This window comes from Hydra vulgaris, chromosome 06, assembly GCF_038396675.1.
Source record: "Hydra vulgaris chromosome 06, alternate assembly HydraT2T_AEP".
Taxonomy (NCBI): Eukaryota; Metazoa; Cnidaria; class Hydrozoa; order Anthoathecata; family Hydridae; genus Hydra; species Hydra vulgaris.
Genome location: NC_088925.1, coordinates 49,531,501 through 49,554,576, shown reverse-complemented (window position 1 = coordinate 49,554,576; position 23,076 = coordinate 49,531,501). Strand labels below are relative to the sequence as shown.

Here is a 23,076-nt window from a genome sequence, read left to right as displayed (position 1 = left end):
TAATCAAGAAAGTATTTGTTACATGTTAGTTTTGTTTTTTTGTATTTTTGATTTTAATTTATAAATTAAAGGATTTTGGAAAAGTTTAAAGTTATTTTTATATGTTTTTTTTTAAATAAAATCATTCGTTATTTATTCGCGATTTATTTATTTTATTATAATCTAATATGCAATTTGTCCTTCGACGACTAAAATGGCAGCTTTTGAGCGTAGCTTTTGGTTTTTCAATATTTTATGGAACAACTTTTTTTCATTCTCGCTACATGTTTAATTTCGAGAAAACCAATAATAACCAAATGCAAAACGGTTTTGTTTTGGTCATAGGTATATTAAGCAAATTAAACGAGTTTAATAGAAGAAGCGCTATTCGTTTTACGTGGTTAAAAACTTGCAAGGAAAATGAAGCTTTAGTCTACTGCAGGTTTTTTACAGATTCTCCTGAAAATGAAAGTAACAACACTAAGTTGAAAATAAAAACAGAAATTGAAAAATACGGAGATATTGTGTTTATGCCATTCAAAGGTAAGTAAAAGTATGTTTTTAAAGTTTTATTTAGAGGACCAGAAGAGGATCCAAATGCTCTGTTGACTCTTCATATTTTATTAGATGAGGATCAAGAAGAATATAGACACATTAAAAAAATAACTAATTAATTTGATCCGGATTGAACACTGTTTTTTGAACAAACTACAAGATAAAGGATTGCAAATAAAAAAAATAATATAATGAAATTATTTAAAAAAAAGTAAAATATTGCCATAAACAATAAATACTGTTTGCTAACAAATCTTTTAGTAAATTAATGTTTTTATGTAATTCTGTGAGAAGATTCTAGATGAAATAAAATTGAAAAACTGATATGTGTAAAAATTGATAATTTTTACTTACTTTAGTTGATTTTTTTATTATATTAAGACAATAAAAGTTTAAAATGCATCCTTTTTTTTAATTTTGATTTATTTAAACCATTTTTAAACCAGTTTTAATTAAGGCTAATGAAAACATCATTGCTTTTATTTAACAAAAGCGATGATGTTTCCTTAATTTTTTTATTGTATTCTTTTCCCCATCTATTCCAAACAGGGCCGTGCAGAGGGTAAGTCACCCGGGTAAGCTTCTTCTCAACAGTGGTTGACCAAATAAGCGTTGTTGCAGTCATTTAACATTGGTGACAAAACTGAAAACTTTTTCTCCGCTCAGCTAAAAAGGTTTGTCAGGATTAGTCTCATTCTCTTACCGCTTGGTATGGCAAAAAAAAATGAAAATTACATATTTTCAATGTCTATTTTAGAAAGTAGAATGTCAAATGCTCTTTTGAGCAGCCGTAGAGCAGTGGTAGAGCACTTACCTCAGAAACAAGGGATCCGTGGTTCAAACCCCACTTCTGGGCAAGTTTTGCGACATCGGTTAGGAAGGAGGCGTGAACTTCCAATTAAATGCTCATCCACGGTGCTCTGTGATAAAACCGTAAGGACTTCTTGGGGCATCTTAATGAAAATAAAAATAAAAAAAATTCATAAAATCCTTCTCTATAAACTGCAAAACTTCGGAATTTAGAATTCAAATTTAAAATGGCTTCTGTCTTATCTTCAGATTCGTAAACAATGTGTTTCGTATGACTTAACCAGTACACAGTTAGGAATTATTAGTTGTGGTGTTCCCAAGACTCAATACTTGATCCCTGCTATTTCTCAAATATATAAATAATATTCATTTGTCCTTTAAATTCCTAAATTTTATTTTTTTTGCGATTCATACTAATATTTTCTTTTCTAGTAACAACTTAAAATTTGTTTTTTCTACTGTTAACACTGAACTAGTAAATCTCAACAACTAGTTTAAAGCTAATAAACTTTCCTTAAATAATGATAAGACAAAATACATTTTGTTCAAAAAACCCTCAAAATCTGATATCTTACCCTCTTAAACTTTAGATTTATTTATAAACAACATTAGAATGAAAAAACTCCATTAAATGAAAGTTTTATACATATTATTTGATGAACATTTAAATTGGAAAAATCATATCAAATTAATAGAAAATAAAGTTTTTTCAACTTTGAGTATCATGTTCAAAACGAGACACCTTTTGCATAATATGCTCCAAAAAAGTTTATATTTTTTATTTATCCTTAGCTATATTAGTTAATGCAATTTAGCTTGGGCAAATAATCAGTCGCCTTCATTAAAAAAATTTATAGCAAACCAAAGCAAGCAACTAGGCTAATTTTTAATATAAATAGATATGCATCCGCCAAGTCTTTACTAAAAAAAACTAATACTTTAAATGTGTTTGAACTAATTATTTATCAAAATTTATTGTTTATGTTTAAACTTCTCAATAACATGCTTTCATCATATTTTTAGCCACATTTCTCTTTAATTAATCACAGATACTTAACAAGACATTTCATTAACAATTTTTACATTCCGTCAACAAAATTAAAAAAATCGGACTACTCAATTATTTTTCGAGGTCCACGTCTGTAGAACTCGATCCTAAATAAAGACATAAAATTTATAACAACAATTAAAGCATTTAAAAAAACCGTGAAATACCATTTGTAAAATCTAACCAACAAAATACTTTTTTGTAATTTTAACTCGTTTTGTTATAAATTTACTCATATTTATGTGTATGTTTAACTCTTAAATATGTAAGAACTAACTTTATACTTATATATTTTATAATATTTTATCAATTTAAACGTGTAAATAAAGTAAACTATTTTACTACCCATGGCTGGCAACACGGATTTTAAAGTGGAGGGGCACAATCGTCAATCCCTATAAAAAGTCCTCCATATCTAGATATTTTTTAAAAAAACAAACAAATTCTTTACATAAAAAGTGGAGGGGGTACATGCCCCTGGTCCCCCCGTGCCGTCATCTGTGCTATTAAAAAAGCAAGGTAATAAGATGTATTGTATTCTGTTTGCTCCTGTCAGAATTTAAAGAATATATTTTATTTTTTACATTGTAAAATTATTTGTTCATTGACAAAATAAATATACATTTAACTAAAAAAAAAGGAACTCGTCTAATGGCTTGTATTTAGCCCAGCAAAGACAGCAGTGTTTTGTTTTCCATGTCGATTATTTTAACCCGGAAAATTAAGTTCCACACTTGACTTTAACCCTTGCAATGATTGGAGGATGAGGATATGTTATCAATTGTAAGAATCTAATCAGTTGAATTCCTGAGCATGAACATTCAAAAGCCCTTAGACAATGCTACATTCAGTGGGCTAAATTGTAACTTCAAATGAATTCTGATCATCCAATTGAAGATTTTGTGAATATTTCTCCAGGTGGCTGCTTCATTAAGTAATTTTACAAATTCCTTAATGAAGCAGCCACCTGGAGAAATATTCTGGAACGAATTTTGGGTGTGATTCTATTTCTTGATGTACATAGGTTATTTTTGTGAAAAACCTGACCTAATTGGAGATTCTCATAATGAAAACTTTTAGGATTACCTTAAATGATTTCGTATTATAACCCAATTGTCAAGGAACATGTGATAAAAATTAATTATAAGACAATGGTCAACAGCTTTAGACGCATTACGTGCCAAATTGCTCACAAAATGAGTTCATTGGACTTGGTGCAGCTGAGGTTTGCAGGCAAATTATAGAAGAATGCAAGTCTGCAAGGTGTTTTTAAATTATGGTTGATGCTCCTCCTAATGTGAGTCAAACTGAGCAAACTACGTTTGTTATTTGATATGTAAAGCGATCGTTAAATTTGAAACGATGAATTCGTTTTAAAACTTGTGACACATTTTAAAATTTTTTGCGTATTTACATTAAGTAATGATAGTGTTAATTAAAAACATCAACAAACAAGTCAAAATATTTATTTTAATAAAAATTTTATCAAAACAATTAGAAAAATGAAAAAAAAATCTACACAACCAGAGCTGACAACACCAAGGGGGCCCCCTCCCTACACACACACACACTTTTTTTCTAAAGGACCTTTTTTTATTATTTTAAAGAAAGTTCTAGATATAGAGGACTTTTTGTAAAAGTTCACGATTGTGCCCCTCCATTTCAAAACCTGTATCGTCAACCCTTACAACTATCCACAAAATCTTTTTGCATTGTAACTTTCAATCGCTAAAGCATCTGAATCTAGTAAAACGAAATGATGAAATGATCGTCGAAAGATGACGAAACGTATCTCAAATGTGACTTCAAACAGCTCCCAGGTCCAAAATTTTACACTTTAATTATTCGTGGGTGTGTCAGCAACAAGTTCAAGTATAAACTATTTGATAAATGTAGTAAAAACTTCTCTTGTGGCAAGCAATATGTAGCTGCGGTTTTAGATCTTGAGCTTTCGTCATATTGTCAACTATAAACTCGGATTTTTACATCAAGGAATGCTTGCAAGCTAGACTTTTGCCATTTTATCAAAATTACAATGTCCTCTGTTGGTTTTGGCCTGATCTTGTTTCTTGTCATTATTCTAAGTAGACCGCAGAGTGGTACAATTCGAAAAACATAAAATTCATATCAACAAGCTTGAATCCCCTAAACTGCCCACAATTCTGTCCTATTGAGAAATTTTGGGGAATTGACATAGGATATTTGTTTAAGAGTGACAAAACATTAAGCTAAAGATTGGAAATAAAAGTCAGCTAAAGAGTGGACATTAGTATTAAGGCATAAGTATGGACATTAGTAGGAAAAAAATTGCCAAAGACACTGTGCAGAAGTTGATGCCGTCGATTAGTGTAAATGTTAATAAAAAGCATTTTTTAAATTAAATTTTTAAGTTTTGGCATTAGTTTAATTATTTTATAATTTTTGTGAACTTTTCATCGTTCCAAACTTAACGATCGCATGCATTACATGAAGAAGAATCTGTAATATTTTCAATTAAAGGGCGGTTTTTGATCTTAGCAGATTGTGTCAAGAAGACTGGATATGATATTGCAGGATTAATTCTGTAAACTTTGTAAAAGTTTAAAAAAAGTTTTGTATTACAAACTGCTTTGGCCAAGGCTGTGACGATAGAGCCAACATGTCAGGATAATCCAAGGGTGTTCAAGCAATCCTACAAAATAAGAACTCATTGTTTAAATTCTCACACTGTGGTTGTCACTCATTAAATTTTTGTGGACAGAATGCTTCCTCAAGCTGTAGAGATGCCGAGACTTTTTTTGAAACTGTTCAAACCGTGTGTACAATCTTCTCTGCTGGGAAATATTGCAAAAAAGGCTCTATGGTGAATTTCCAATTCACCTAAAAGTGAAACGCAAAGGTTTTGGTCGGAAGCGAATTGAAGATGATGAATATTACACGGAATCAACAAAAATAGAATCAGGAGAGAAGGAAACATTTTGAAGATTGGTTTTTTATCACATTCTTAATTCTGTGATTGGTGGACTTACTGCTCGTTTCATAGCAATTCATGTAATCTTTGCTAAATTCTCTTTTTTGTAAGAATATCAAAAACTGTGTGAACAGATCAAGAGTGCCTGCTTCCATTTTTTGAAGAAACATTCATGTGACGTGACAAAAAAATGAACTAACTGAAGAATCGTTTCACATGAAACAAATTCATACTTCAAACTTCGAAGAGAAACTTCTTGCCCATTCGACTTGTTAAACATAATTTATTCAGAAATGTAGTGATTTTTTTTATGTAGAAATTTTTTTTTCTGTTATTCTTTGTAAATACTGTCTTTTAAGGTTCGATTGTTTATAGTTGTATCAGTTATATTGTAATACAGCTGCTACTAATGCAGCTATTGTAACCTCACTTATTTCAAACCTTATTTTGAAATAATTTCAAACCTTTGCAAAAAATTGCGATGACCATATAAAGTTTAAACCCCACTCAAATTGAGTGGGGTTTAAACTCTATATGGTCATAATTTTTGAAAGCTACAATATTTTACTATGAAATTTAAAATTTATCGATGAATATAAGTCTAGTTAAAAGCAGTACAAAAAATGTTTCATCAACTTGTTGCTCTCACGTTTGGGGCAGAGGGAGCACAAATTTTGGGGCTTTTTTGTTCCCAGCCTCCAATCATCGCAATTTTTTGCAAAGAATCTTATTTGACATAAGTATAAACATATAAATGTTTGGAGTTTGCTCCATGTCTGGAAGTTAGCTATCTCAAAGACCAAAGAAAGCTGGTTCCGGCTCTGCCTCTGGTTCCAATATTTAATATTTGATTTTTAAAATATTCTTTTTCTAAAAACTTTATAAAAAATTTGTGCCATTATAAAACTTTCCATAAAGTAGTTCTGCTAGCTCTATCTAAAATTGGAGCAATTTAAAAGCGTTCCAATAAGGTGTTCTACAAGTTCTATCCAAAAGCGGCGCTATTTAAAAGCGGCGCCATTTAAAAGCGGCGCCATTTAAAAGCGTTCTACTAGCTCTATAATCTGATAGTTATAACCGCTCTAAATAAATGTCAAACCTATTTACAAGTTTATGGAACTTAAGGAAATTACAGGCTTAACCCAACATACAGACGTTGTTGTTATTACTAACAAAGCATAATAAAACATTTTGTGGACAAAATGTAAAAAAAGTTTCTTTTTCAAACATCTTTTTATTTTGACTCGTAGCTCTGAGCTTATTATTAAAAACATAGATATATAATAAATAGATTTATAGATATATAGATACATAAATTTAAAAAAGTCTAATTTTCAGGTTTCATTTTTGAAAAATTTTCTTTTCAACATATGACAGGTGATTTTCAATTCAACCGACTAGCCTGTAAATGTTTTTAACATATTTTGTTCCATAGGTGCATTGAAGTATACCTACATTAACTAATGTAAGCCATTGCTGCAACAGAGTGCACATACATGGCAATAAATACAACGGAATGTCCATACTTTGACTAAGTACTTTGGCATGCGCTGGCACTCTTTTAATTCAAAGAAAACTCATTCTTAAGTTTTAAATTTTATTTTCCCTAAAAAGTATAAAAACTATAAAGTATATGCCGGAACGACGTAGTCATTTAATTTGATCAAAGAATTATTTGATCAAAAGATGATCAAAAACACAGTATGTTTAAAATTCAGTCGATCAAAATATCTGAATCTTTACACGAACAAACACAAAAGAACAAAAAAGCTTTGAATTCTATTATATAGAAAAAAGGCCCCCATATATTACATAGAAAGAAGGCCCTCATATATTACATAGAAAAAAGGCCCCCATATATATAAAATTTGTTTGAAACTTTCGATAGCAATACTACAGTTTATTAAAGGTGTCAAGTTTGATGGCCAACTGAGCCTAATTTTAAATTTTCTAAATTACAATTTTGATTTTTAACTGACAAATTTGCATTTTCATACATGTATCAAAGAATATACTCACATCAACTGATAAAAGTTAATTAAATCAATTGATTAAATTGATTGGTATAAAATTAAAACTTTTTTAGTTTAATTTAGTTTATTTTGGCGCTCAAAAATGTTTACAATGTGCTTAATTATTAAAATATATAAAAATGACTGGAGCAAGAAAAAGGCATAAATTAGCCTTATAATCAAGCTCCATCAGAAACGCTTCTAAATCATATAAGATACTATAATGAAATTCATTAAAAAAATGACAATTGTAAGATGTTATAAAACAAAAAGAGTAACTAAAAAAAAAAAAAATAGTTTAAATAAATTAATGAAAATAAAAAAGTTTCCGTTTTGGGTATTTTACAGATCGTAATTCTTTTGCAACATCATAAAATTTATTGAAGTGTTATATATAAAGTAATTATAAAATGATTTAGAAAAAAATTTTGCTTTTTTAAATTAAATAAAAATAATAAAAACTTTCAATTTACAGAAGAATAAGCTTTGGTTATCAGTATTTTTAATGTTAATTTGTAAATATTTTGATTAGTAAGCCAGTCTGCGATAAGCGCCAGATTTTTTTGAATTAAAAACAGAATTAATAGTGTTCAATTGGATTACTTATGTCGCTGCTATAAAAAACGCTGGTTAATTGAATTTCTTCATTCATAACAACAATATTCTGCAAAATAAACATTCCATGTTAATGTTAAGTTTGGTTTACAACTTTATTCGTTAATCTGCTTGCACCTTTTAACTTTTTTCTGTCACTGAGTATATTTCATTTCATACTTTTCAACAAAAAACAACATTGCTATAGTCACTTAGTCTTTTCTTAATATGGCCAACAGTTTATATTTTTCAACAGTTATTTCTTTGCCATATGACTTGGATTGGCGAAGTTAGGGCACAGTGAATAGGATTTATTTATTTTTAAACTAAGCTAAAGTTAAAATATGAACTTTATCTTTTTAAGACGAAAAGATTGAAATATATGTACTTCACGATAAGAAATCACTAAAACTCAAATCTTTGTTATTTAACGGCTCAAATAAAAGTTTAAACTCAATGCCCTAGGGAGTTATTCACTCTACCCCAGTACTGTGGTATATTGAATCACTACCCGGGACATAGTGAGTCAATGAACAGAGCTGTGAGTTAATGGTAGTGAATAGGGGAGTACCAAAATAATCTTGAGGCTGAAGGAGTAAAGACACTATACACTATATTCTTGGCAAACTTTTGATAATTATATTAGTACAAAACTGAAAAATAGGCGTTTTGAAAGTAATAATTTTTTTTTAAAAGAAAAAATTAATTTTTGAGTGCATCATCATAAGTTGTTAAGTCCATAGAAAAGATAAAATGACAAGAAATTCTAGCAGTTCTTCCACGTATTAGTGGTCTTGGTATTTTTCCAAAATATCTAGACGTAAAACTTCAGAAATATGATCAACTGTTGAAAGAATAATGAAAAATGAAGGCTGTTTTTTGTACAAAAATGTTATCTCAAAAAAATTCTCTCCTATGTCTTCACTGTGCTTAATGCTAATAAGTTTACCCACAAATATAACTTTTAATAAGTTTAAAAAAAGTTTTTTAGTAGTAAATTTGACTAATCACTGGGAATCAATTGGTTTTGGTTTTGAAACAAGGTCTCATTTGTGAAGCCCCTCATGCCATCTATTTCACGATCTGTAAAGTCACGACTTAAAAAAGTTGAATCACCTGCCTCGTTAGATGAACTTACACAAGGTAACTTTTTACAAGCTTTTTTGGTTGCAATTGTTTTTTGAAATTATGTTTAGTCTTATTTTTCTTAAAAAACTTTCTGTTTGGTAAAGTCCTTTTTTTGCAGAAGTATCTGTTAAAATTACTTTTTTTTTTCCACCTCTGGCTTTCTTGCTAGTGCTTTTGGGAAAGGGGTTATTTCCTCAGGAGGCAATTTTGTGGATGAAGATCCTGGCATTAAAAATTCTTCAAATTTGGAAGTTCAAATTACTCTTTTACTTAATCAAGTTACTTTTTTGATTTTAAACTTTGAAATTAACATTGGATTGTTCTATTGGACGACCAGTGACATAAGAGCTGAGAAAGCTAAAAAAACCGCTAAAAATTACTTGGTTAAATTGAAAAATCTACATATTTTTAGACGTAAATGCTAAAGGAAACGCAATACCAACCAAGCTTGAAATGACATAAATTGTTATGGGTATATCTTGATTGTTCATCATAAAAGAATTTGCCAAATGATTATTAAAGGATTTAAATAGTCCATAAAAAGTTCTATCTAAAAGTTGTAGGTTGTGGCTGCAGTGAGGTGGCAATGTCAACATGACAATCCTTTTTTCTTTTGCTAGATCAATTAGAAATAGAAATGTGAAATATGTCTTAATAGAAAGGTGTACCTCATGATAGTCCAAAATCAATAAGGTTGCTCACTTGAACGTTTTTTTGATGTAATAAAGTGTTGCTGCAATAAAATGTTGATGTAATAAAGTGTTGATGTAGTAAAGTGTTGATGCAATAAAGTGTTGATGTAATAAAGTGTTGATATAATAAAGTGTTGATGTAATAAAGTGTTGACGTAGTAATGTGTTGATGTAATAAAGTGTTGGTGTAATAAAGTTTTGATGTAAAAGGTGTTTCACAAATAAATAAAAACTACTGTCCAGACTGATTCAGGTAGAGCACCGTATACCATTAAGTCAGTAAAATGCACCATAAGACCATAATGGTTGAGTTAACTCCAAAATGGAGCTATTGCTAACAACATTATGCTGGACCTACAGCAACATAAACCAACAGATAACACCATAATTGGAGGAATTGCGATTCCTATAGCATTTACTGCAGCAAGCATTGTTACTAGAATACTCCTCTCTGCTGAAGTAATTTTTCCTACTTGCTTATCTTTTTTACAATTTTAACTTTATACTCCCTACTTTTTATACAGTACACCAACTAGTCTCATCACCAGATGTCATTAGAACTAAATTATATTTTTTAAGTATTTCTTCCAGATTTTTAAAAATTCTGCAACATTTGCGGACTAATTTTTCTCTTGTGGTCAGCAAAATCATTAACTAATCTTTTTAACTGAGTGCGAGTAACTCCATAATGTATCCTGGAGGCCTTCACTACGTAATGAAATTATGAGTGGAATATTTTGTTAAACTATTTTTTCAGAATAATAATACACATAAAATATTATAAAGCCATAATGAAGTAATACTTTTTTGCTACTTCATGAAATTAAAAAAACCTCCTCTAAGTATAGATTTATCTATTATATTCTTATATTCAAAATTTGTTAAAAAATAAAATAAAAAAGATAGTAACTAATAAATTTACTTTCATGTAATTTTTTTGTTTAAAATGCTTTAAGAGTATTAATGGGGCACAATCAACAGATTCACTGTTCCCCAATTCACTGTGCCCCACCATAACAAATTAAGTTCAAGTTTAATTTCTTGGGGCATGAGTGTTATTAAAGGAAAAGCTAAAAAAAGTAAAAATACTAAAAAGAAGCATAAATATTATTAATCTGAATAGAATTTTAGCCAATATCTCCATAAAAAACATAAGGAAGTTTAGAACATTTACTTTGGTTAGCTAAAGATAAAAATTACCTACAAAAAACCGGTAGTAAAATATTATGAGGTAACAACTGTAAATAAAGATGGCTATTATATGAGCATAGAAAATGATTTATCGTGATGAAAAAAATCCTAATTTTTGAGAATCATTTCAGTGAGAACTTATTCACTGTGCCCCTTAATCCACTGTACCCCACCTTCCCCTACTTTGACTTTGTTAAAAAATGATGGGTAATAATATACTAATTAAAATTTTACTTAGAAAAAGTATATTAAAAACTAGAAAGCAACAAATTTGCACTATTAGTCATTATAAGTTTGATAATTTTAGGTTTTAAATACAGAAACAATTTATTTAACAGTTCATTCACACTGCTGCGAGTGAAACCTTTTTTAAATATTTTAAATATTTTATTTTGTCATAAAATTTAAGTTACAGCGTAGTTCTTTGGTGAATACCCATATTTTGATACCTAAAACTTAATAATATTAATCTAATTGTAAGTATTAGTAGCGAGTATGTATTTTGATTTTAAAGCAGCTTTGCTCATGCTTTCTAAGAATGTGCACAAATAGATAGCTTGTAAAAGTGAATGCGAGTAAGTATTTGAACATAAAACATATTTTGAACGGTAAGTAAATGTGTTTTTTAACTTTTTTAAAAACATAGATTCTTTAAATTCCATCTACAAATAATATCTACATGAGTGGAATAAAAAAAAGATAACAATTGCCTAATCAACACCTAATAAGCTTCAGCGTGCTTTCATTGAAAATTGTCTTGGAATCATTAAAAAAAAAAATTACTTTTTACCATTTAAATATTAAATTTAACTGTTGGGATTACTCGTTTTGTGTAAAATATTAGGTAAATAATTAAAAAAAGTATTTAAGACCTTTTTAGAGGATTTTTGTTCCCTTGCTCAAATCAACAGACTTTTTTGTAAAAAAAAATGTATATATATAATTTAAAAGTGGTATCATGAGTTCAAGGAAGATTTCCATCACGAGTTTAAGGAAGATTTCCATAAGTGACATAAGTGACAAAAATATTAAAATAGTATTGAATAAGTATTTTTAAAATGTATGGTACAACTTTTTTATAAAGTTACAAGACAAATTAAAAAAAGCCTTAGGTAAAGCATTAAAAGACAAAATGAAGTTTTTAAATTTTAGGTCTGTAAAAAATTTATATTTTTCTTTTATACATAATTATCTAACTTACAACAATATCGTATGGGCAAGTACAAATCACAATAAGTAATGAAAGCTGCATGCGACCATGGCGTAGTGGTTAGACTGCGTGCGACCATGGCGTAGAGCGCTTGCTCAAAAAATCAGGAAATCAAGGTTCGAAACGAGCTCTGGACATTTTTTTTCGTCACGGTAAGGAAGGAAGCGTGAACTTTCTGATTAAATGCGCCTCTGCGGTGCTCTGTGACAAGACCGCTAGGTCTTCTTGGGGCACCTAAATAACAACAACAAACAACAAAAACTGTATATCAAGCAAAAACATGCTGTTAGAATTGTATTTGGAGCGGGTAAAGCTGTTCCTTGTTATCCTTTTTTGTGTAGACTTGTTGCCTTGAATATTCTCAAACTTAACATCCATCTAGCTCTACAGTTTATGTATAAAACAAAATACGCGCTCTCTCCAAAAAGTTTTAAAACTTATTTTGAAGAAATACCCCATAGGTATTCTACGAGATTTTCCATAAACAACTTTGTTGTACCTAAATCTTATTTAAAACTGAGTTCTTATTCAATTCAGAATTGCAGCCTATTTTTGTTGTAAACATTGTTGCCGAGAAGAAAATTTCGCTTAATCAGTTTAAAATTAAATCAAAGTGGTGTTTAATACACACAGATGTTGATTTATCTTTTTTCTTTTAAAATAGTTCAATAAAACCCTCTAAAACAAATCAATAATTACGCCAATTAATCTTAAGCAAGTTTCAATAAAAACAGTTTGAAAAAATTTGTTGGTCTATACTATGAAAAATAGTTACTCAATATACAACGGAAATGAAGAAAAAAATGAGCTGGCTTAGTAATATAAAAAAATTGTATATACATATATGTATATACAAATATATATGTGTGTGTGTTTTTGTTTGTGTGCGTGTTTTAATATATATATATACCTTTAAAATTTGTTTTAGGAGGACATAATTTTGGCTTACGTTTAGTGTGGATGCTTAATTGGTTTAGTGAATACAGTTTCAACTATTTCCTACGTATAGATGACGACTATTTTTTATGCCTTGAAAGTCTTTTACTTGAACTGCCTAGCCGACCAAAACGAGGTCTATATTGGGGGTATATACATTGTCGTGACCACGTTGTTAGAGTTGATGAAGGGTGGATGTTGTTATCTCGAGATATAATAGACGAAGCTCTTTCTAAATTAAATTCCACGTTACAATGTCATCCTTTTGGGGATCAAGCAGTTGCTATGTGGATTAGAGATAGTAAAATAAACATTACATATTTTATGGACAACGATCGTGTAATACATGCGGCAACTGCCTATACAGAAGATAAATATATGACACCGAATATTTGCCAAAACTATTTAGCATTGCATGGGGCTTATCCATCGCAAATGCTTAAGTACTGGATTTTAAGTAAAAGCATTAATAAAGTTAGGCTGAATATAAATAACAGAATAAGTATACCTCCGTTTGACACAGTGTGTAAATATAGTAAAGAGTTTGATTGGAGATGGTTCTACCCACACGTTAAATTTGAACCAAAACCTTGTCATACAAATCCTGTTTGGAGTATAACTCACACGGAGTTTAAAGGTCGTGAAGACATTGGTTCCGAAGTTTTGTATTGAAACCTTTTGACTAACAATAATAACCTGATCGACATTTTTTCCGTTGATGAAAAGTTTGTTGTAATTTGAGATGAGAAAAATCATAACTGTAAATAATTTAATAGTTTTTTTGTATTATTTAGAAAAGAAAAAAAAAATGTAAGCTATAAAAGTTTGTTACCATGATAATTAATTTTCCACTTTTAACCAAATTTTGTTGGCGGCATTTTCTAAAAAATTATATGTTTAGGTACGTTACACAAATTGTTAAACCGCTATTTATTAGACATTTTACGGTTATCGCAGTGCATACAACACAATTTTCAAAGCGCAGACGCACAAATAATATTACAATATAAAAAATATAATTTTGTTTTTTATTTTATAAACGTTTAATTACAAACGTCAATAACACTGATAAACAAATAAAAATTTTTTGTGAAAATCTTGTTAATTAGGTGGTTTTTAGAGACAAATTAAATATGCTGATTTCAAATATGCAAACCATTTCTTTCTATCACCCTCAGTTTTTGAAATATAGGGCATAATGCATTTATGCGTGTTAAATCAATTGTAAAATAATATAATACATGGAAATCTTTATAGTGACATATTACTATAATGATTTACATGTATTAGTTAATATAATTTTAAGCAATTTAAGTTATTAATATATCATTATTTTAATATTATGTTTTGTTTTTTATAAGTAAGTAAAATATTATAATTGTTTTAAATAATTTATTTAACTTCGTGATCATAAATTTAAAACGTAGCTAATTAAATCCTAAAAATGTTGTTTTAACTATAATTGTACTATATATTAATTTTGTTTTAATTTTTAAATTCGATTAAAGAAAAATAAAAACACAATTTTTTTATATTAAAAATAAAGTTTAATATTAATAAATATTGTCTGGTTTAAATTTTTTGGTTTAGGATTTACGCTTGTAACGAACGCGTTCGTTAGATTTAGTTCGTTAAATGTTAGCGGATTACTGCTGGACACTTCAACGCGATTTTCCGAACGTTCGGCAAATTGCATTGAAGTGTCCAGCAGTAATCCGCTAACATTTTTGCACTCCAACGACCTTGATAACGCGACTCCATTACCATTGTATCTTGATGAAAGCGTTCACCATGTTCGTCGCTTACCAAGGTTTTCTGGAAAGAAATTAAGATGCGAGTCAAGGAGATCAATTTTGAGGGACATGTTGCATCCCATATCTCTATAGGCATTATGCAATTGTTAACCACATCTTCAAAACTTACAGACTTGTTATTTCCGAGAAAATTAGCAACAATGAATTTAAATGCCAGCCATGCATTTTTTTCAATTCCTCTAAGTAAATTTTCAAAGTGGATGTCAGTAAAAAAAAATTTTATTTGAGGACCTATAAATATACCTTCTCTCACCTTAGCGTCACTCAATTCAGGAAGTTTGTTACGTAAGTATATATACGACTTTGAGTCATTGTGTAGCGCCTTAACAAAATTTTTCATGAGTCCTTGTTTTATATGAAGTGGTGGCATAATTAATTTATCTCGTTTAATTAATGGCAATCGAAGGACACTTTTATTTCCTGGCTGCATTCTATCTCTGATTGGCTAATCCTTCTTTATATAATGTTGCTTTCTATCTCTACTGTCTCATATAAAGCAACAATACTTTGTGTAGCCTGTTTGCATTCCCATGAGAATTGTACTTACTTTTAAATCACTACATATTCTCCAGTTATATTTACTATAATCAGTTTTATTTAATAGCAGCGATATTGTATCGTATGTTTCTTTTAGATTGGCAGAATATGCAATCGTTACAGAGGCATATATATTTCCGTTGTGAAGCAATATTGTTTTTAAACTGCTCTTTGATGAATCAATAAATAATCTCCACGATTCTATATTAAGATCAATGCCAAGGTTTTATATAAGATTTTCAATATCCGTGCAATAACATATATTCTCATAAACTGAAAAAAACATTACCAATTCTTTGTGACGGTTTCAAAATTTAGAAATTGTTGTACCTGGTGCCAATAAATTAAATTCTTGAAGTCGAGATCCAAGTAACTCAGCAAGTCTCGCACAAGATCGCAAAGTTGCGCATTATTAACTAAATGGACGTTTTCGTCATGCTCGTTGTAATCAGAGTCTAAGCTACTGACAGAAGACGCAATTTGAAATTCGTCTAAAATTTCTACATTGATATTATATTCAGTAGGTGCCGTAGGTATTAGCAAAGTGGTAGGATTATGAGGTATTGGCTTTAAAACTGATGCCACATCAGGATATTTAACAGACAATTGAGTTTTATATGAAAATCCAGCAATATTTACAGAACAGAAATAACAATCCGTAGTAAGGTTGCGAGACTCCCGTCATATCATTAGAACACCAAACGAAAAATGATTGTTCTTTTTTGCTTTTCATATCCAACCACGCAAGTTGCATGCACTTGCTGAGATATTTGGTGTCCAAGCCTTATCCAAATCTACTTTTGAATCAAAATATTATTCATACGCTTTTTTTAGAAATGGTGTAAACGTTTTCCGATGAGATTTGGCTGTTAGATAGCCGCAGACATAACAAAACATATCTTTGAATTAATACAGCCTCTGATAGCCATGATATTAACTTATAATTCAATTTAAATTTAAATAATGATAAAACTATGTAAACCTTTTTAAAATAAGTTAAATATATATATATATATATATATATATATATATATATATATATATATATATATATATATATATATATATATATATATATATATATATATATATATATATATATATAACAAAAAATAGATATGCGGAATGGCTAATGAGTGGCGTAGAGGTCATATTTATATGAAAAATATTTTTACTTTTTATTTTTTCTTGATAGAAGTATTTGTGCCGCTTGTTTGAAGTTACGCTTTTTATGATTTTTGACTAAATTTAGGGCAATATTCAAGCATTGGCGCTAATAGATTCTGATGTCAAATCCAGTTAATTTGTTCAACAATATTTTCTTAATGTGTTCTTATACCAAAAAAAAAACACGGTGCTTATTAATTTAAAAAATATGTTTTCCTATCTTTCATTGATTTCGATAGATAAATTAACACTTTGGCTACTCTAAAGTAATTTTTTATTGATCTTTAGGCTTTTTTCCAGTCATACAACAAACCTTATGATTTTTATCTGATTTTGATATGATACTTTTTTTAAAAGTACTGCTACTGGAGTCTTGGATCAAACAAATCCAAAAAAGTTTTTTTAAAAGATTGCGTAAAAAACTTTCGATCTTTTGTTGCAAAAAACAAAATAGATCAAAACGTATCAACGTGATTCAAAAATCAATTTACACATTTTTTATGTGTTTATTTTAGGTGCTCCAAGAAGACCTAATGGTTGCGTCACAGAGCACCGCAGAAAAACATTTAACTTGGAAGTTTACACTTGCCTAATGTTGAAAAAAAGCCTAGAGTAGGCATCGAACCACAGATCAATGAAGGATCCAGCATTTTTTGTTGTTTGAGATAGCTAACAGACATGGCACAAACTCAAAACATTTGTATGTTTATACTAATGACAAATAATGATACTTTGCAATATATTGCGATGATTGGAGGGTGGGAACAAAAAAAGCCCTAAAATTTCATCCCCCCTGCCCTAAATGTGAGAGCAACAAGTTGGTAAAATAATTTTTTCGCTTTTCATAATTAACTTTATATTCAACGATAAATTTTAAGTTTTATAGTATTATCTCTCAGAATTCACAAATTGAGACAATATAAAACTTAAACCCCCTCAATTTGAGGGGGTTACAAACTTTTTATGGTCATAATTTTTGAACGCTTAGAGATTGAAAAAGAATACTTAAAATTTATCGATTAATATAAATTTAGTTTTGAATAGCAAAAAAATTATTTCATCAACTTGTTGCTCTCACGTTTGGGGCAGAGTGAATAAAATTTAAGGGTTTTTGTTTGCAGCCTCCAATTATTGCAACTTTTTAAAATCTTTATTTGGCAGAAGTATAAACATACAAATGTTTGGATACTGCTCCATGTTAGCTATAGCTATCTCAAACACCAAAAAATGCAGGATCCATCACTGCCACAGATCTCTTGTTTCTAAAGCAAATTTGCTTCAGAATTCAGCGTTTAAACGCTGCAAATGTGAAATAAATATTTATATACATAAAAATTTGATTTCATTTTTATTATATTTCTACTGATTTAAAGAAAAGTCTGTCGTTAGAAAAAAAATATTGGTTTAGAGTTATTTTCTTTGTATTTTACATCTGATTTTAAGCCATTTTGCAAGCCATTGTTTTTAAGCAAATTGTTACTTTATGACATAAACTATTCTTAAATAATAAGACTAAAATATCAAAACTTACGAAATTAAGTTTTACTTTAAAAATGTTGATTCAGGCTCAGAAAAGTTGCAGGTCAAAAACAACAATTCCCTAGAGAGACAAATTTAGTCAGCCATTCTATTGATCTCTTTGAGTATTTTATCACTCTGAATAAAAGCATGGCTGATTTTAGAGAAATGCAACTTGAATTTCATAAAATTCAAAGCGTGTGAAACAGCTCCATATTTGTTAATTTTTACCTAATGGTATCATTTTTTTCCCGCAAGTTCACAATTATCTCTGCACTTCTAAAAAGTCTAAATGTAAATAATTTTAAAATTAGAAACTTAAGCATTTTGTTTTTGCAAAAATGTATTTTAAAGTGAAGCAGTTTTATCTTTACCTTACTATTTTTTAACCTCTTATGGTTTTTTGATATAAATAGTTTATTCTCCAACTTAACAGTTTTATTTACGGCTACGGCTGTATAAAGCTCACTGACATAATGGCAGGAGGTTAACAAGAATAATGGTCGTTCAGGAAACTTAGCAATTTTGTATAAACACGTTTTAAATAGCCCGGGCTTGAAATGGGTGAACTGTATGAGATAAAAAGCATCTAAATTTCTAACTGCTGTGTATCGGGCCTTAACACTATTGTGTTTAAAAACCACGTTTTTTTTTAATTTCATAACGAATTTGTGCGTTTTTAATATACCACCGGTTAACAAAATAGTAATAAAAATGCGCACAACCGATATAGATAAAAAACCTTCCATTATTTGTAATGACGTTGTTATGCAGTTAATGGTTTGTAAATTTCTATTTGCGCCAGTTGTTTGAAAATGCCCATAAAAACTCAAAAAATGTAAAAAATTTAAACTTTAAAAGAATAATAAATATTTATCCAAAATAAAAAAATTTCACTAAAAAAACAAAACCTTGAGAATTTTTTATGAAACTCCGCGTATTAAAATTCGTTCATGAGGGTCAAAATGAGATGAGGCTAGTGCTCATTAATAGATTTGATACCGAATTTTTATTGTAAACAAACGGTTATTGACATAACATTGAAGAGCAGAGCTGTTAACAAGTCCAGAAGTAGCAAGGCCAAGGCCAAGACCAAGGCTAAAAGTTACAAGGCCAAAGAACAAGGTCAAGGCCACATTTTACAAGGCCACCGCCAAGAATTAGTGTTTCAAAGCTAAGGCCTACGCAAACATTTTTAAGACCAAAGACTTGTTTTTTTGCCTTACGTTAATAAAGTAATTACGTAAAATAAAGAATGACTAATTACGTAATTACGTAATTAATTACGTAAGATAAAAATGAAAACTTTTAGTTCTTTAATTTTATATATTTTTTTATGAAGACCAAAGCCAAAACAATTAATGTCTAGGCCAAAAATTTCGAGGCCAAGGCCAAGCCCAAGGCCTTAATTTGTGGTCTTAAGGTATGGCCAAGGCCAAGGACTAACAATTCTGTTGAAGAGTAACAAGGTTTTATCTTTAAAAAGTATAACATTAGCTTTTTTAACATTTGCTTATTTTAATTAATAATAGTATTAAATGCTCAATTAAAATAAATAAACACTCTAAATTAAAAACAAACTTCTTTAAAATAGGCAGTTATTTTGCACGTAAATTAAAGAAGTGTATGCTTGGTTATTATTAATACTAATAATAGCAATGATAACGATAATATTTATATTAACAATAATAATATACTTTTGTGTTGAGGGTCAACGCCAAATCAACCCTATGGTAGACTCAATAACAGGTTTTAAAAAATTTCACAAAACAAATTCACTACATATTTTATTACTATATCACTATATACTATAACCTATAAATTGTTTGCAAAACATAGCTTGTCTATTTTTGCATTGAAATCATTAATGGACTGCGATTTAACAACTGAAGTAGGCAGTTTGTTCCATAAATTTAACATTCGATTTGTTAAAAAACTTTTACGAAGATCATTTTTGAAACAGGTATCAGTAATAGCGTATTCCTTGCCATTCCATTTTCGCTTTTTAGGATGAACTTGCCATTCCATTTTTTCTATATTTTTGTAGCAATTAAAAAATTGTATTCAAATCCCCTCTTTTTCTTCTTTTTGATAAAGTTGTTTAGTTTTTAACAAGCATAAACATATGAAAAACATATGAAAGATATTGTATTTCTGATATTAATTTTGTTGCTCGCCTTTGTATGTTTTCAAGAATATTTATATCTTTCTCCATATGAGGTGACCAAACTCAATTTGCATAATCAAGGTCTGACATACTTACTCAAGGTACGGTCTGACATGCTTATGTACAGTTGTTTGAAAGATGATTTGGTTTTGTATTTAAATACTTTTGACAATAGACTCAGTTTACTATTTTCTTTAGCTACTGCTGATTTAATTTGAGTTTCCCATTTTAAATCTCGTGAAATTGATACCAATCATTTATGTATAATAGTCCTGTAGAATTTCACTGAAAAAAGGGTCGACCTAAACAAAAAACATTATAAAGACATGTTATATATCGTTGGAAAGCTTATTCTTTCCTCTTTAAATTGAGAAGTTGTTTTTTTATTTTTTATTTTGGAGTAAAAAAGTTATGACATCACTATGATTAGGGGTAAAATACGAAATTTTAAATTTTGCTAATAAATTTTAAACATGCTATACAACAAGTTGCACTGTAACTATAATAATTCTTATATTAAATGATATAAAAGTTTTGAGTATACTGCTATTTTTGATACTAGAATCATGGCTGCCGGAGCCGTTGAGGCCACGGTTCCCCAGAGGACCTTATTTTATTTTTTTGTTTATTTTTATCAAATATAAATGTAAACATAAAAGTAAAAATGAACAGAAGTATTAAAAAGTTGTAGTTCTACATTTCAAATTCTAAAATTATTAGAATGTAGTATTCTTTATGCATTCGAAATATAATCGTTTGATTTTGGCAATTACAATCCAAAACTTTTTAGTAAATTACTAATCTTTGTGTTTATATAATCATGTAATGATTTGTTATTTTTAGGCTTTAATACAAAATATCTAATCTTGCAAATAATAATACAAATAATTCAAAATATTTTAATATTTTAATAGTTTCAATTGCAAAAAGTTTGATTTGTCAACGCTCTTAGATTAATTTCAAAACTTAAAAATTATGGACTTAAAAAATGAATCCTCTATATGTGTATTGTGTGGCAAAATGAAATTAGAAGGAGATTTGTTGAGCCAAGTGGGGGCAAGATTTGGAAGAGATGCTGTCAACCAAGAAACTCTTGAAAAAATAATTAAATGTGCTTTAAAGTTGGATTTGAATGTTATGGTTTATGAGCTGTATAAAAAACAAGAAGTAGGAAAAAAGGTTTATATTCACTCATCGTGTCGAACTAAATTAGAAAACCAATCAAAATCAGTTAAAAGATCACAAGCATCAATGGAAACTCCTATAGAAAGAAAACGTTCAACTCGATCAGAACAAGTTTTTTTAATTTTAAAGAACAATGATTTTATTGTGAAAATATGTGCACACTTGACAGTCACCATCCTGAGAGAAATTATTTCATAGAAGCAAGAGCAAAGTCAACAAAAATTTATCATGCAACTCTAGAATTGTGCAAAGAACGTAACAACTTTTCATCAAAAACAATTAAATGTTGACTTTTGAATATAAACGATCTTGTAGCCGTTGAAAAACGATATCACATTTATTGCCGTGGAAAATTTGAAAGACCTATTACTACATCAAGCTCTGGAAGACCTACTTTTACAGAAAAGCTTACTGTCTTTAATGCAGCAAGCATAAAACTTGAGGAAGGTATTAATCTTTACATAGAAATGATGCAAACATTAGGAGAAGAAATATATTCCTTTAAAATGACTTAAAATAAGTTAAAAGAAAAGTATGGAGATTCTATGCAATTGGTCTTGCGACAGGGTAAAATAATGTAAAAGACGAAAAAAGTTAGAGTTATAACTGCAGCAGCAAAATTATTGAGTGATTGTATAAAGAACTTTGACCATGATGTAAAACGTATCCTTTGTTAGAAGATGTAACTGACAAGGAAAATACCTGCATACCGTTACTGCTGAAAGTGTTTATCAATTCCTGCAATTAATTCCTGTGCCATTAAAACAAACGTCAATTCTTCAATATTTTTTGCTGCCTACTCCATCTATCATGCAGGGCGAATTTGGATTTAATATACCACATGGACTATGAATCATGCAGGTTTTAATAATGTCATAAAGTTGAGGATTTACAATCAAATCTGGAATTTCACCAGATATTAAATTATTGATATCCTGTGCTGTCTCAAGCTTATAATCATTTGCAAAATGAAGTAAAATATGAACATATGGCAAACCACGCTTTTGAAATTCGATAACTTGAATATGGGTCACAACTTTCCCTAATACACCATGTTTAAAAATATCATTTAGGATATTACTTAATTTGAGTTTGAATACTCGAGTAATTCAGTCAGGCCTATCATTTGCAGTCTGACCTGGATATAAATTTCAAGTTATCTCGTACCATTTTGGATTGCAGGTAAAAGTAATAAAAAGATCTGGTTTACCATATTTTTTAATTATAGCCATAGCATCTTCAAAGTTTTCTTTTAAAGCTTTAGGAATTCCTTCATAAATTGATGGCAAAACCACTACACGCCCTGGTCTAAGATTATGATCAGTTCCAAGGTTGTTTTATGTAAGACATCATACTGCTCGCTTCTCAATTTGTTTTGGTTATTTCTGATGAGAGCAATGCACTGGCCTTCAATTTTGACATATGCATCAACAGTATATTTTTGAAACAGTTTCTTGCCATAAAAGATCGAAGAAATAAATTTTCAAACTGAAAGTTTATAACTGTAATACTGAGATGAAGTAACATGATTACTAACTAATGTGGCATGTTCAGGGTTGTGAACCAATTGATTATGCCAACCA

At 29.4% G+C, this 23,076-nt stretch overlaps 1 protein-coding gene and 1 long non-coding RNA gene across 2 annotated transcripts; one reads left to right on the top strand and one right to left on the bottom strand.

Moving 5' to 3' along the window:
- Positions 1-28: 28 nt before the first annotated feature.
- On the top strand, positions 29-13,873 carry LOC100208400 (uncharacterized). The gene is made up of 2 exons (XM_065800382.1): positions 29-522; positions 13,098-13,873. The coding sequence occupies exons 1-2, from the start codon at positions 168-170 to the stop codon at positions 13,775-13,777; spliced, it is 1,035 nt and encodes a 344-aa protein (XP_065656454.1). The 5' UTR covers positions 29-167; the 3' UTR covers positions 13,778-13,873.
- On the bottom strand, positions 2,303-12,266 carry LOC136081939 (uncharacterized). Its single transcript, XR_010639255.1, has 2 exons — positions 12,161-12,266; positions 2,303-2,499 (listed from the first exon to the last, which is right to left on the bottom strand). It is a non-coding gene; the product is annotated as an uncharacterized LOC136081939 (long non-coding RNA).
- Positions 13,874-23,076: the final 9,203 nt, after the last annotated feature.

Bases quoted from the DNA above. Each gene is read 5' to 3' on its own strand.
- LOC100208400 (XM_065800382.1), top strand. From the start codon at position 168: ATGCAATTTGTCCTTCGACGACTAAAATGGCAGCTTTTGAGCGTAGCT. The intron at 523-13,097 runs GTAAGTAAAAGT...AATTTGTTTTAG, and splicing joins TGTGTTTATGCCATTCAAAG to GAGGACATAATTTTGGCTTA.